The following is a 16,626-nucleotide window of genomic DNA, read 5'->3' as shown; positions in this document are numbered from 1 at the left end:
GTGCTCCCTGGGTGTCTGCCTTGTGGGCGGGGCCAGGAACTTTGGAGCAATACCTTGCTGCTCTGTCAGGAGAAGGCTGATTATCTCGAAGATGAAAGAATTTTTAAAGAATTAATTTTATAACAGCCACTTTTCTAATGGCAGTTAATTGTTTCCGCCCTTTGTTCCCAGTGCAAGGCCCTGCTCTACTCATGACCTGTGGCAGAAAATTAGGCAGATGCCAGCTTCACTTCAGGTGTACTGTGCCTGCCTGGTGCCCAAACTGAAGTGGTGAGAAAGCAAAATAGGTCATATAATTTCCTTAGACTATTGGGTTATATCAGAGTCATAAGATGAAGGAGATAACAATACCTACCACAGGAGATCTTCCTTCGAATGTAGACCCACGATGAAGAGAAAAGTATATTTTTTTAACGTTACAATTAGCCTCCTTTGTGCTGAATGAAAGACTGCTCTGGGGATGAGTCCAGGCACCTCCACTCCTGGAGTTTCTGGCAATGTGGGGCAGGTGAAGTGACTGAGATGCAGTCATAGTGATGTGGGAGCCTGCCAGCCTTCTGAAACTGAGGTACCCTTCCACTGGTCACCCTCATACTCTGGCGGGACTATCCTAGTCAGACCAGTGCCAACAGGGAGGTTTGCCCCTTTAGCTGCCCAATAATACTATGCACAACTGTTCTTAGGTTCTGATGACACATTCATCAATACAGCAATTCAAAAATCCGAGTTTCGACACTTATATACTGCCACAATCAGTAAATAAAAAAGGACAACTCACTCGATTTTCTTTACCATTGAAACCAGGCGGGCAGCTAAAATTGCCTGGGGACTTACCTGCCGATACCCCTCTGCCTTCCCGCAGTCTTCCATTTTAACCTGCTCCTTTGAGCAGGCGGGAAGGATACCCGCCAGAAGCCGGTGGAGTCCTTCTTTAAATATGTCATCGGGGCCCGACTGCTATTTTTACCAGGGGCCTGAGCTGAGAAGTAGTTGTGGCGTTCCGGCCAGGTCAACTTAGAGGGAAGAAGAGTCCGGATCAGAAGAAACCCAAACAGGTACGTTTTCAAAACTTTTTCTACTTTCCTTGTGGGGCCAGAAGGAGCAGGAGTTCTCCTCTGGGTCCCACAATGAAATTTAAGCCTCCCACTTCTCAATTGTGAGGCCATCCCAAAACCCCCTCCCTGTGACATAGCTGAGTGCCGGTACTGTCCCTTCGGTCCCCAGCTGGCGACTTCCTGCTGCCTGACATTCTGCTCCCGCTCATTGTGCTTCTGCTCAATAGCCAGCTACTGCGTCCTGCCGGTTTTGGGTGGGCAACTAACCGGGGCTATACAGATGGGGCCCGGGGCTCACAGTGCCAAGGTCAGGGTGGTTTGCTGCCTGCCCTGGCCCCCGCCCATCTCATTCCTACACTGGGTTAAAATCTGCGTTTATAATACTGATTCAGGATACATTAGAAACTATTAAAAGAATTTTGCATTCATAATTTCTGTTTTTTATTCTATCGTTTACAGTCACTGAACTTCAGAAGCGCATCTACAGTTACAAAATGCAGGTGGCAAAGTCACGGATGCCTGAGGCAAGGCGAAAACAACTTGAAAACAAGTTTGATCTCTATCGTCATGAGCTTGTCCTCCTTGCACAGCAAGAAGAACGCAGTAAATACAAGCCTCATATGACTGCTGAGGGTAAAGTTTAACCTCTTTATGAAGTTACATTCTCATCATTAGTATCAGCATTTCATGAGCTGACTTCCCCTACCTCAGAGCTTTGGTTGTTCTGGGTAGTACAGTTCACTCTAATACAGTAAAGACTTCTGAAAAAAGTAATTCTGTAAGGAAGCACAGATTGAAAATCTCAAATCAAGTTGCCTTTCTTCTCCCTAGACTGGAAAATGATAAGTCCAGAGCCTTAAGCAGCTTTTACCAGAAGCATCACAACTTGATAAAACTATAGAGCAGGGAGGGAAGCTAAGTGAACATACGTGATAGAGTGCAATGCTCTGTTTTCCTCCTTTGGGCACCTCACCTTTTTCCACCCCTCTAGCCTCTTCTTTAAAATCCGCCCCAGCCCCATTCCAGGTTTCTCACCAAGATATCCTTCCTCCTTTCGTCCGTCTTTCTCTGCACTGAGCAATTCCTAATCCTCAGTAATTTCAATCTGCATCTCAGCTCACACCTTATCCCCTCTCTTCTGATTTCACTGTCCTACTGTCCTCTCTTAATGTCCCCTTCCATATAAACTCTCCTATCTTATCTTATCTGATCCATGCTCACCGCCACCTTGTCATCTCAAACAGCCTTTCTACTGCCATCATCTTGCGAGCAAGGCCATCTCCGACCACGTCCTTATATCCCTCAGCATCCACATCCTTCTACCACCTTCCCCGACAACTGCACTTTCAAACTCCCAAATGTTTAGCCTTTGACCCTACATTCTCCACAATACGTTTGCAGCTGTCAATCAACTCAACCACTCATTCACTGCCACCTTCGTTGGCCTTGCCCCCAGTAAAACCCTGGTCTTGTCATGGCCCCCATCTTCGGGCACTCAAATCAAAGGGGCGCAGACTTAAGCTAATCTGGTTCATAACTGGTTTAGTCATCCATCACCAGATCTAGCTGGACCACGTTAAGAACTATCGGGCCCTGCTCTTTGGCCCTCGGCACAAATTATGTACCCTTGTCACAGATTCTATTCCCCCTCCCTGGCCACTGTTTCAAGTTGTACCTGACTGTTCGCAACCTTGGCCTCCTATTTGATTCCAAGCTGAGTGTCCGACCTCCATTGCAAAGACTGTCTAATTCCAACCATAACATCGCCTGCCTCCGCCCCACCTCAGCTTTTCTGCCGCGAAAACCCTTAGCAATGTCTTTGTCACCTGCAAACTTTACTATTCAAATTCTCTCCTGGCTGCCTACCATCCTTCACCTGCCGTAAACTTCAGGTCATCCAAAACTCTGCTGCCAATATCCCCTCCCGCACCAAATACCGCTTACCCATCACTGCTCCCAGTCCTCCAATGCTTCAAATTTAACATTCTTATCCTTGTATTTAAATCCCTTCATGGCCTCGTCCTTCCCTATCTCTGCAACCGGTTCCAGCTCTACAAGACTCCCTGACTCTGTGCTCCTCCAACTCTGGCTTCTTGTGCATCCCCCCTCCTTGAACCCCATCATTGGCGTCTGTGCCTTCAGCCGCCTAGACAGCTAAACTTTATAATTCCCTCCTTTAATTTCTCTGCCCCTCCACTCGCTCTCTCCCTCTCCTTCTTTAAGACCCTCCTTAAAGCCCACATGTTTCTCAAAACTTTTAGTCACCCCTCCCAACTGTTGTATCCGTGTGTTAATAGAGACACTGAAGACAGGAGTTGGTTTCACAGGTGTTTACTGAACAAAGTCTGGAGGGGAACTAACTGATACAACACAATATACAGGCTTATATAGCCCGAGTGGCCATTACAGTACACAGGGGGCTCTTAAAGGCAGATACACTACAATTCCTCCCCTTTTAGCCAACCAGTACATAATATTTTAAGTAATCATTAAGAAAAATGATCTACACATTGCTGCAGTTAATTAATTATAAGTCAGTCTCTCTGGAGGCTTCCTGACTCGGTCCGGATAACGCCTCGGTGGTGTAGTAGTTTCTGGTGGTGTAGTAGGTTCTTTTGGCAAGGCTGATTCGGCTTGAATACCAGTGTCGGGTTCATCGGGTTCCAGTATCACCGGATCGGAGGTAGATATGGGTATCTCTACTTCATCATTAGGCGTATAGAGTTGTGGTGTAGGTTGTCCCTTTTCGGATGACTCTATGATTTGGTCAGCATGGCGCCTTAATATGCTTTCTCCGATGTCCACGGTATACATCAGCGGTCCTAGTCGTGTGCAGATAGTTCCAGGCTACCATTTCTCGGTACGGTAGTCCCGGGCCAAAACTTGTTGACCTATCTGGAAGGTTCTAGTTGGCCTTTCATTCATGCCTTGAAATTGCCGGTTCTCCACGTCCCTTCTGATGTTTGGCTTGATCAAATCCAGCTGGCATCTCAGGCTTCTATTGAAGAACATCATGGCGGGAGTTTGGTTTGTAATCATATGTGTTGCATTCCTGTATGCAAACAAGAAGTTATCCACCTTGTGCTGAAGTTTTATGTCTTCATTACCCATGGCCTTTATGGCCTTCTTGAAGGTCTGGACAAACCTTTCAATCAATCCATTGGTGACGGGATGGTATGGGGCGGACGTGTAGTGCTTAACCCCATTGTTTTTTAAGAACTTCCTGAATTCTTCGGACACAAATTGCGGTCCTTTATCAGAACCGATCTGTTCAGGCAGCCCATTCCTGGCAAATATGGTCCTTAATACTGTGATGGTTTTTTCCGTGGTGGTGGAGGACATCTTTATTACCTCCGGCCACTTGGAGTGTGCATCAACCGCGATTAAGAACATTGAGTCCATAAATGGACCAGCAAAGTCGATGTGTACCCTTTGCCAGGGAGATGAGGGCCACTCCCATGGATGTAGAGGGGCTTGTGGTGGAGCGTTTTGGACCTTCTGGCATCCTAGGCAGCTCTTGGTCATTTCTTCGATGTCTCCATCGATACCTGGCCACCATACAAACGCCCTGGCTAGGTTCTTCATTTTCACTCTACCCAGATGCCCCTCGTGAAGCTCCTTTAGAACTTTATCCTGGAGTTTGGGTGGAATCACCACTCTGGATCCACACATCAAGGTTCCTCGGCACACTGACAGCTGTTCTCTTCTTTGCGAGAATGCTGGCAACAGTGGTTCGCCATGTGCTGGCCATCCCTTCACTGTTAAATCGTAGACTCGTGAGAGAGTCGGGTCATTTCTAGTTTCCCTTTCAATGGCAGAATTTGTTACTGGTAGACATTCGACTATGGTAGAGTGGAAAATCTCCACTGGGTCTACGGTAGGTGCTTCTTCTACCGTTGGCAACCGTCAGCATTCCCATGCTGTTTTGATCCTTTGTATTCTATGTTATATTGGTGTGCCCCTAGAAAAAGGGACCACCTCTGTAGCCTTTGCGCTGTCATAATGGGAACACCCTTTTTAGGGTTGAATATGGAGATGAGGGGTTGATGGTCAGTCAACAAGGTAAATTTTTGTCCGTGTAGCTAATGGTTGAATTTCTTCACTCCCCATACCAGGCTGAGTGCTTCCCTGTCGATTTGGGCATAGTTACACTCAGCTGAGTTCAATGAGCGTGACGCAAAAGCTATCGGCCGTTCCGAGCCATCAGGGAATTTATGCGATAATACTGCTCCTACGCCGTAAGGGGATGCATCGCACGCCAGTCTGATTGGCAGTGATGGGTTGTAATGAGCCAAAACTTCTTTGGACGTGATTAAGTCTTTGCATTTATGGAAGGCACATTTACAGTCTTCGCTCCATTTCCAAATTACTCCTGTTTGTAGCAGTTCATTAAGAGGGTGCAGAAGAGTTGATAAGTTCGGTAAAAATTTATGATAGTAATTTATTAATCCCAGGAACGACCTTAATTGTGAAACATTTTCAGGTGCTGGGGCTTTTATGACCGCTTCAATTTTTTCAGGTGACTTATGCAACCCTTCCTTATTAATTATGTGGCCACAATATGATATTTGATTCTGGAAAAATTCGCACTTGGGGCGATTTGCTCGTAGGCCCCGTTCTCTCAGCCTAGTGAGCACCTGCTCCAAATTGGCAAGGTGCTCGTTGTCGTTTTCTCCTGTTACAAGGATGTCGTCTAGGTAGCATTGAGTCCCCGGAATCCCTTGGAGGACTTGCTCCATAGCTCTTTGCCAGATAGCTGGAGCGGATGCTACTCCGAAAACCAGTCGATTGTACTGGTACAGACCTTTGTGTGTATTTATAGTGAGATACTTTTTAGAGGCCTCTTCAACCTCCATCTGTAGATAAGCCCGTGCCAAGTCAATTTTGGTGAAACGTTTCCCTCTGGATAGTGAGGTGAAAATATCTTCTATCCTCGGAAGAGGATACTGTACCGTGTGAAGGACCGGGTTTACAGTCACCTTGAAGTCTCCACAGATGCAAATTTTTCTCTGTTCTTCAGATTTATCATTATTCAACGCTTTCTTCATGACTGGGACGATGGGTGTTGCCCACTCGCTCCAATCTATTTTGGATAATACGCCTGCCTTTTCCAAATTCTCCAGCTCTGCCTCGACTGCTGGACGAATTGCGTATGGCACCGGTCTTGCCTTAAAAAACTTGGGAATTGCCGCATCTTCCACTTTTATTGAGGCGGTGATGCCTTTCAAGGTTCCTAGTTTCTCTTGAAACACTTCTTTGGCGTTGGCCAAGATGTCTTTTAATCGTTCAGGTATGACATCATCATCGTTTTTTTCCTTACTGGTCACCGTCAGTGCCTGAATGGAGTGCCAGTCTAAACGTATTTTCCTGATCCATTCACGTCCCAACAGCGGTGGACCACCATCTTGTAGAACATATAAATACAACTTTTGTATTTCCTTGCCGTTGTATACAACAGGCACCCTTATTTTCCCTTTGGGGTATACTTTCTGCCCCGTATATGTTTTCAAGATAATGGATGTGTCTTTTAAAGGTATATGCGGAAATAGCCGCTCGTAATCCCGTCGATTTATGACGGTCAGAGCTGATCCTGTATCTAGCTCCATTTTAACTGGGGACCCTGCTATCGTGAGGGTAACCCAAATGGTCTGGTAATCTTCTTTGGCAATTACATTATGTAATTTGAGACAGCTTAGTCTCTTGTTTTCGGAGTCGCTATCGCTCTTCTGGTCTTCGGAGCTACTGTCCGTCATCATTTGTACCTTTCTGTACTTTTCTTTATTGATTTTTTGTTTTCTGTCAGTGGATTTATTTTGTCCAGATTGGCATACCCGTGCAATGTGTCCAATCTTACCGCATTGCCTGCATGCTTTGCCCTTGAACCAGCAGTCCCTCTGGTTATGGGTGGATCTGCCGCAGCGATAACATCTTCCGAACTCCTGTGTCATTTCATGGGTGCCGAAGTCCTGTGTCTTTTGTTGTATCTCTGCAGCTCCTTTTGCTGCTGCTTCGTATGATACAGCCATACTGAAAGCTTTGTCCAATGTTAAATCTTTTTCAGAAAGCAGTCTTTTTTGTGTTCCTTCACGTAAGAGACCGCAAACGAATTTGTCTCGAAGATAATCCGATAGTCCTGCTCCGAATTGGCAGTACTTTGATAGCTTTCTTAATTCGGTTAGGTAATCAGCGTTACTTTCATTCTTGTGTTGATTCCTCTTAAAGAATTTGAATCGTTCCGCTATCAGCAGCGGTGTTGGGTTTAAGTGCTCCTGTAGGGTATCAACAATTTCTTTAAAATTCTTGTCCTTTGGTTTGGCTGGAGTGATTAAGTTTCGTAACAGCCCGCATGTCTTTGCGCCCATTAGATTTAGAAGTACTGACGCCTTTTTATCATCCTCTACTTCATTCGCTGTGCAATATACCTCCACTCTTTCCACATATGTGGTCCAATCCTCTATCTCATTATCAAAAGCATCAATATTGCCAGACTTAAGCATCCTAGAAAAAAATGGCGCTTCCCGCGCTTTTCTTTCTTTTCTGCAGAAAAGGTATGGCGCTTCCCGTGCTTCCCCGCCGCTGCTGCCGATGACAACGCTGTTTCCCGCGGGTTTCCCTTTTTATTTATTTATTTACAGGTGGAGACTCGTTCCCGCTGGACTCTCTCTGCTAGGTCTGAACGCCGACCTGCTTGCAGCGCCGGCCGTCTCCCGAGTGCTCCCTCCCCGTCTGTTACCGCTTGCCTCCACCTTCGCTGCTTTGCCTAGCTGCAGAGCCAGCCGCTGGAGCCCCAGCCCGACGCCCAGGAAGGATTATTGCAGTACCTGCCACCAGCTTGGCTAGCTGGTGAAACCACAGCTTTTTCTTTTTCTTGATTTTCTTCGACTTTGGACGCCAGAGGAATCGATGTCCTTGAGGTGCTGCCGAATTGCAGGTAAGTCCGTTTCCAATTCGTCACCACTGTTGTATCCGTGTGTTAATAGAGACACTGAAGACAGGAGTTGGTTTCACAGGTGTTTACTGAACAAAGTCTGGAGGGGAACTAACTGATACAACACAATATACAGGCTTATATAGCCCGAGTGGCCATTACCGGCATTACAGTACACAGGGGGCTCTTAAAGGCACATACACTACACCAACCTCACCTCCTTTGGATCAGCATCAATAATTATAAAGCAACTTGGGATATTTTTCTTTGTTAAAGGTGTTATATATTTGCAAGTTGTGGTTGTTATTGCAGCATCTCCAAGAAGTGTGGAATCTCCCGTGCTTCATGCATATTTTTGCTATTGGGAAGTACAGATCACCAAGATTGAAAAGACGAGGAGAGAAAGAAAGATAATCAAGAAGTAGTGCATAGGTGCCACAAAGCTTGGGTTGTAAAAATCCACAAATTGTACGAGGCAGGGAAGACTTATGGAAGCAAGGAGTCTAGAGGCTTGATGTCATGGGAACAAATGTGTGAGAGATTAATCTTTATTGCAACAGTGAGGATGCATATAGAACAGTATATTTGAGGCTTAAGAGAGAAAGGGGGAAAACATAGAAACATAGAAGATAGGAGCAGGTATAGGCCTTTCGGCCCCTCGAGCCTGCTCCGCCATTAAATGCAATCATGGCTGATCATCCAAACTCAGTACCATGTCCCTGCTTTCTCCCCATACCCCTTGATCCCTTTAGCCTTAAGAAATATATCCAACACCTTCTTGAATATATTTAATGAATTGGCCTCTACTGCCTTCTGTGGTAGAGAATTCCACAGGTTCACCACTCTCTGGGTGAAGAAATTCCTCCTCATTTCTGTCCTAAATGGCTTACCCCTTATCTTTAGACTGTGACCCCTGGTTCTGGAATCCCCGACCATCGGGAACATCCTTCCTGCATCTAGTCTGTCCAGTCCTGTCAGAATTTTATAAGTTTCAATGAGATCTCCTCTCATTCTTCTAAACTCCAGCGAGTATAAGCCCAATCGACCCAATCTCACCTCATACGTCATTCCTGCCATCCCAGGTATCAGCCTGGTGAATCTTCGCTGAACTCCTTCCATGGCAAGAACATCCTTCCTCAGATAAGGCGACCAAAACTGCACACAATACTCAAGATGTGTTCTCACCAAGGCCCTGTACAACTGCAGCAAGACATCCTTGTTCCTGTACTCAAACCCTCTCGCTACGAAAGCCGACATACCAGTTCCCTTCTTAACCGCCTGCTGCACCTGCATGCTTACCTTCAGCGATTGGTGCACAAGGACACCCAGGTCTCGTTGCACTTCCCCTTCTCCCAATCTATTGCCATTCAGATAATAATCTGGCTTCCTGTTTTTGCCACCAAAGTGGATAACCTCGCATTTATCCACGTTATATTGCATCTGCCATGCTTCTGCCCAATCACCCAAGCTGTCCAAATCGTCCTGGAGTTTCTCGGCATCCTCATCACAGCACACACGCCCACCCAGCTTTGTGTCGTCTGCAAACTTGCAGATATTACATCTAGTTCCCTCGCCGAGATCATTCATATATATTGTGAATAGCTGGGGTCCAAGGGCCGATCCCTGCGGTACCCCACTAGTCACTGCCTGCCACTCGGAAAAAGACCCGCTTTCTGTCTGCCAACCAGTTCTCTATCCAAGTCAATACCTTGCCCCCAATCCCATGCGCCTTAACTTTAAACGCTAATCTCTTATGCGGGACCTTATCGAAAGCCTTCTGAAAGTCCAAATACGCCACATCCACTGGTTCTCCCTTATCTATTCTACCAGTTACATCCTCAAAAAATTCCAGTAGATTAGTCAAGCACGATTTACCTTTTGTAAATCCATGTTGACTTTGTCCGATCCTGTCACTGTTTTCCAAGTGCTCTGCTATTACATCTTTTATAATGGACTCTAGCATTTTCCCCACTACCGATGTCAGGCTTACCGGTCTGTAATTGCCCGTTTTCTCTCTACCACCTTTTTGAATAGTGGGGTAACATTAGCTACCCTCCAATCCATGGGTACTGTTCCAGATTCCATCGAATGTTGGAAGATGATCAGCAATGCATCTACTATTTCTAGGGCCACTTCCTTCCGTACCCTAGGATGTAGATTATCAGGCCCTGGGGATTTATCAGCCTTCAATCCCGTCAATTTCCCTAACGCCATTTCCCTACAAATACTGATTTCTTTCAGTTCCTCCTTTTCATCAGACCCTATGTTCCCCGACATCTCTGGGAGGTTAATTGTGTCCTCCTTTGAGAAGACAGATGTATTATGTATTTAATTGGTCAGCCATTTCTTTGTTCCCCATTATAAATTCCCCTGATTCTGACTGCAAGAGACCTACGCTTGACTTCATCAATCTTTTTCTCTTCACATATCTATAAAAGCTTTTACAGTCAGTTTTTATGTTCCCTGCAAGCTTACTCTCATATTCTATTTTCCCCTTCTTAATTAATCCCTTTGTCCGCTTTTGTTTAATCCTAAACTGCTCCCAATCCTCAGGTTTACTGCTTTTTCTGGCCAATTTATATGTCCTCTCCTTGGATCTTATGCTATCCCTAATTTCCCTTGTTAGCCACGGTTGAGTCACCTTTTTTGCTTTATTTTTATGCCAAACTGGGATGAACAAATTCTGTCGTTCATCCATGCGGTCTTTGAATGTTTGCCATTGCCTATCCACCGTCAACCCTTTGAGTGACATTCCCCAATCAATCCTACCCAACTCGTGCCTCATACCATCGTAGTTTCCTTTATTTTAATTCAGGACCCTAGTGTCTGAGTCAACTACTTCATTCTCCATCTTAATGAAAAATTGGGTCATGCCCCCTTTGGGACACTAACTTCGCCGGGGCGCTAAAAGCCCGAAAAAGGTAGCACCCCATGCCCAAAATTCACTGGTAGTGCCCCAAGAGGGAGGAGGGGCGCTACTGGAAGCGAGTGAATATCACGATGTGACGTGCGGCATGTCACGCCGTGGTACTACAGGCCTTCCTCCCCTTATTAAAGGGGAGGGGCCTAGTGCAGCACGACCTGGGGCCCAGCTGGGCCACCAGGGATCTGAGTGCCGGCAAAAGAGCCCGGCACTCAAGAGGAGTGCCAGACTCACGGAGAGCAGCCGGCACTCCGCGGGGGGGCTGCACAGAAGGCTGGGGTCAGCAATCGGGGCCAGTGCTGGCAGGCAGCCAGTAACAAAAATGTCCGCCCGGCATCTCCCCTTTAATTTGCGCTGCCCTGGCCGCAGGTAGGCCCCCCTGATCCTGTCGGCCATAGCGTTCGGCGGTAAGTCAGAATCGCTACCGAAGATCGCAGCCGGGGCACGAGCGGGGCATTGCGCAAGTCAATGATGTCATCGCCGGAGGCGCTAATAGTTACCGCCGCCGCTAACCTCCCGCTGAATTTTGCGGGAGGCATTGGCGGCGCCGCGCCCAGGAGCCTTGACCATAGCAATATGGATAAAACAAAGACAAGAAAGATTTCATTTTGCTACCACCCTGATTTTGAATAAAATGGGGTGAATCATTTCTGCTGGCTTGTGGTCCCTCTGTGTCAGCTGTGGCTCAGTGCCTCTGGGGGAGAAATTCGGTATCGCCCCATTTGGGGCGCAATTATCGGCCGGGCGCAAAGATTAGCGCCTGGCACTAATTATCGCCTCCGACTGCAAACTTGGCTTTTATCGCCCCTGGAGTTGATTGGAGCGCTAAATCAGGCGCTTCACATCTGTCTTAAGGCGCAAAGGCCAAGGAGCGAGGCGCTAACTCACAGCGCTGGCGAAGCTCATGTGATGTCAGTCAGCAATGGAACACAGACACACTGGCACCGGCCAATTCTTAAAGGGGAGTTCTGATGAATGGTCATCGACCTGAAACGTTAACTATTTCTCTCTTCATAGATGCTGCTTGACCTGCTGAGTTTCTCCAGCATTTTCTGTTTTTATCTTAAAGGGGAGGGTTTATCTTGGTCTCCATCCACATCCTGTTCATTGCAGCCTTGAGTCTCGGCCTGGAGAGACCTGTACATCAAATCTGCTGGAAAGAACAATGGAGAGACCCAGGGAAAGAGCTCAGAGTGCAGCCCCTACAGTCTCTTCTAAATAGATACAAGGAAGGGCATATCAGAATGAACCTGCAAAGTGCTGCTCAGTATGCAAAACTCCTTCACACAGTGTAGAATCTCTCCAGAAGTCTCTCTCTCTCTCTCTCTCAGAATGCATGGTGCAAAAATGTCACCAACAAAAAAGACAGGAAGTGGTCGCCTTTAAATAGCGCTCCCCCAGTCCCTTCCCAACTGCAAAACGCTCCCCTCAACCTGTCGTTGCTGGCGGCAGGCGTTAAGGCAGGGGGCGCCACTCAATTTCCAGTCCGGGGCGCTACTGGGGCGTTGCGCACTCGACTGATGTCACGATCTGCCGGCGCAGGAGATCGTGGTGGTAGTGTTTAGTGCCGCCGCAAAATGTCCGATCAATTTCGCGAGAGGCGCAGATATCGCCGGGCCTGGGCGCTAGTTGGTTTGCGCCCCACTTAGCGCCCTCTTAAGGCGCTAATGGGTGGTGCTACCAACTGAATTTCTCCCCCTCTGAGTCAGATGGTTGTGGGTTCAAGTCCCACTCCAGTCTAGGCTGACACTCCAGTGCAGTACTGAGGGAGTGCTGCACTGTCGGAGGTGCCATCTTTCGGATAAGACGTTAAACTGAGGCCCCGTCTGCTCTTTCAGGTGGACGTAAAAGATCCCATGGCACTATTTTGAAGAAGAACAGGGGAGTTCTCCCCGGTGTCCCGGCCAATATTTATCCCTCAATCAACATAACAAAAACAGATTATCTGGTCATTATCACATTGCTGTTTGCGGGAGCTTGCTGTGCGCAAATTGGCTGCCACTTATCCCACATAACAACAGTGACTACATGCCAAACGTACTTCATTGGCTGTAAAGTGCTTTGAGACGTCCGGTGGAAATGCAAGTCTTTCTTTCTTTCTCTCCATTTTCGGGCCTGAGTAACCAATATTTTTCAGTAGTACCCCAATCACAGGAAGTCATACTTTACATGGTACTGTATGAAAGAGGACATACCAGGGTGATCAGGAACCTGCTTGGCCTCTTCATCAACCATTTGAGCAGGTCTTGGAAACCCTGCTAGGGAATAACATGGACAATTCATAAATAGTCTTTTCATGGTCTGGGTCAGCAGGGGGAGGTGGATACTGAACCATGCCTGTGGCTGTAAAGAAGTGACTTATGTCCGAAGGCAAAAATCAGCCCTAATGATTCAGGGATTTGCTAGCAGTGAGAGAAGAATTACTAAATCAAATAACAAACTGTACGCTTATTGAAATCAGTATTCACTAATTCACCAATCCCAGGAGTGATGCTCGAAGGGAGGCTGGGTGAGAGATAGGGCTACAACACTGCGGTACTGATTTTCTTTCCAGCACTTCTTCGAGCATGCAGACCTGCTGAAAGTGCATTTATTCTAATATGGTAACGTGGGAGATTGTGTATGACTAAAGCAATTGCAATTTTCTTTTGGTTTTGCAACTGGCAGTCTTGGCCTGAAACATTACTGGTATAATGTTTGCATTTAGAACGAGAACCTCTGTGATTCTGAGTAAAGTTAGAAAGTGGAAAGAGAATAGGACTGATAGGTGATGGAACGCTGAACGAAGTTGGATAGGGGGCCGGCATTACAATAATGAGAGGAGTTGGGTGCTGGAACACTGACCGAAGTCAACTTTTTGACCACTCAGAGGATTGGTAAGTTGGAGTGTTGAAGAACCAGATAGGAATCAATTGTAGGGAGCTAAGAGGGCTCAGGAATTGCTGCACAAAGAGAAACCAGATGTTGGAGTGCCAAGATAACCTAGGAGTTGAAGGACAGAGAGGAGTAGGGAGGCGCTCAAAGGTAGCTTTATGAATATTGCCAGGTAACTGAAAGATAGGAACTATAAACTTATGTACTCTAGGTTGTAACTGATTGGTGGAGAAGGAATTCACAAACAGAATTGTGTGAGTGCATAAGTGGCTTGACAATACGTGACAATCAAATGGTTTGGTTATATACAAATTGGAACTTGTTTGCGGGTAAACCAGGTTAGCAGAAGAGAGATGGATTAGCAGGGCAAGTATGGAAGTGAATAGTTATTAATTAGAGGAAGTAATTGAGATTTATTTAAGCAAAATAGGCAGTGGTAAAGGGGCAAATTGTAGATAAGCAGAGCCTGGAGGATAATCGAGAGGTGGGGGGAATAACAGAACGGAATATAGGTCCAGATAAAGTCACAAGTATGAACTTAGAGATTAGTGTTTGCATCATTTGCGTATGAATGTTAAACATGTATGTATGATTTTTCAATGCCCTTTACTTCAACAGAAGCAATAGCTATTTATTTTAAATAGACCAAGTCCTCCATTTAATAGAGAAAAAGAGGAATACCATATAACACAATGGCCTAGAAATTGGATTGCGCCCAAATCAGGGCGTGATCCTAGGGCAGCGCGTGCTGCACGTGTGTTAATGAGGCCAACGACATGCCTACGGCACATTGGTCCGCTGGCTTCATTAGGAGAGCTGTGGCTGTCATTCACGGCCCCAGAAGCAATTCATTGGTCATGTGGGGAAAGCACGGTTGGGCGGCTCAGACACTGGCTGAGATCTGAGATCCTCAGGAGAGTCTGGGAGTGGGGGGGTGGGGTGCGGGGGTGGAAGGCAATCTGGAGAAGATGTGGCTGTGGTTAGCAGCAGCCCATGATTTTAATGTGGGGCTGGGAGGAAAAAATGTTAAACTTAACTTTTCGGGTGGCAACCTCTCTTTACGGACCGCTGGTTTGGATGTTGAGTGACTGAAGAAACTGACTACAGCACAGCACATGCTGCAGTCATTCACAGTCCAATTTCACAAAGACGCCCTAACTATAATCTTCTAAAGTTCTCTTGATTCGGGAACCGTTCCTTTAGTTTGGAAAATTGCATGTGTCATTCTGCTATTTAAGAAAGGTAAGAGAGGGAAAGCAGGGAATTATAGAGACCAGTTAACCTTATCTGTTGTTGGGAAATGACTAGAGTCTATAATTAAGGATAGAGTGACCGAACACCTTGAAAAGTTTGAGCTGATCAGAGAGAGCCAACATGGATTTATAAAGGGTTTGCCTGACGAACCTGATTGAATTTTTTGAAGAGGTGGCTAAAGTAGTGGACATGGAATTGTTTTTGGATGTTACTTATATGGACTTCCAGAAGGCATTCGATAAAGTTCCTCATAAAGACTGTTAGCTAAAGTTGAAGCTCATAGAATTGAAGGTAAATTACTGACCTGATTAGGAAATTGGCTGAGCGGCAGGAGACACAGAGTAAGGATAATGGGCAGGTGCTCTAATTGGCAGGATGTGACCAGGAATTTGTGTTGGGCCCTCAACTATTCATCATATTTATTAATTACTTAGATGATGGGATAGAGAGCCATATATCCAAGTTTGCCGATGGCACAAAGATAGGTGGCATTGTAAGTGTAGTGTATGTACCCGTCTACCTTTAAGAGAACTATTGTATGTAACCGTCCACCTTTAAGAGAACTATTTTAGGTGTTGCACTACTTTATTTTGGCTTCTGTATACTGTAATACCGGTGGTGACCACACCGGTATATAAGTGCGGTGTCAGGATTGTTGGGCAGATTCGCCCTGACCTTCGAATAGTAAAGTCCTGTTTTAAAGTTACTTTGTAGTCTGTGTGTTAATTCACTATACAACCCACAGACTTTACAGTAAACAGTGTAGAGGGAAGCATATGATTACAAAGAGATATTAATAGATTAAGTGAATGGGCAAAACTGGCAAATCAATTTCAATGTGGGCAAGTGTGAGGTCATCCACTTTGGACCTAAAAATGATAGATCAAAGTACTTTCTAAATGGTGAAAAGCTAGAAACAGTGGAGGTCCAAAGAGACTTGGGGGTCCATGTACATAGATCATTAAAATGTCATGAACTGGTGCAGAAAATAATCAAAGAGGTAATGCAATGCTGGCCTTTATACCTAAAGGGCTAGAATACAAGGGGGTAGAAGTTATGCTGCAGTTATACAAAGTCCTAGTTAGACCACACCTGGAGCACTGTGTTCAGTTCTGGGCACCACACCTTAGGAAGGATATATTGGCCTTGGAGGGAGTGCAGCGCAGGTTTACAGGAACGATACCTGGACTCCAAAGGTTAAATTATGCCATCTTTTTACCAGAATGTTTCTGCCTGCTCCCCCAACCCTGCTCAGCCCGCTTCTACATCCTTCCCAAGATCCACAAACATGACTGCCCTGGTAGATCCATCATTTCAGCCTCTTCTTGCCCCATGGAATTGATTTCTTACTATCTCGACTCTATTTTTTCTCCCCTCGTCCAGTCTCTTCTGACTTAGATTTGCGACTCTTCCAATACCCTCCACCACTTTAACAGTTTCCAGTTTCTGGGCCCTAACCGTCTCCTTTTCACCATGGACGTCCAATCCCTCAACACCTCCATCCCCCACCAGGACGGCCTGAGGGCTCTCTGCTTCTTCCTTGAATGGCGAACCAACCAGTCCCCATCCACCCCCAATCTCCTCCACCTGAC

At 46.2% G+C, this 16,626-nt stretch overlaps 1 protein-coding gene across 5 annotated transcripts in view; it reads left to right on the top strand.

Annotated features, from left to right (window-relative positions):
• The window catches only part of LOC147116898 (uncharacterized), a 347,723-nt gene that overhangs the window by 57,014 nt on the left and 274,083 nt on the right, over positions 1 to 16,626 (top strand). For all 5 annotated transcript variants that reach the window (XM_085987340.1, XM_085987341.1, XM_085987339.1 and 2 more), the window contains exon 6: positions 1,515 to 1,688. In XM_085987340.1, the coding sequence (XP_085843466.1) occupies positions 1,515 to 1,688 (174 nt within the window). The remainder of the gene's footprint in view (positions 1 to 1,514; positions 1,689 to 16,626) is intronic.

The sequence above is a fragment of the Somniosus microcephalus genome, chromosome 5 (assembly GCF_052327205.1).
Source record: "Somniosus microcephalus isolate GS21.2 chromosome 5, FLI_Smic_1.0, whole genome shotgun sequence".
Classification (NCBI taxonomy): Eukaryota; Metazoa; Chordata; class Chondrichthyes; order Squaliformes; family Somniosidae; genus Somniosus; species Somniosus microcephalus.
The sequence above is the reverse complement of the archived record's forward strand: the minus strand, read 5'-3'. Positions and strand labels throughout refer to the sequence as shown.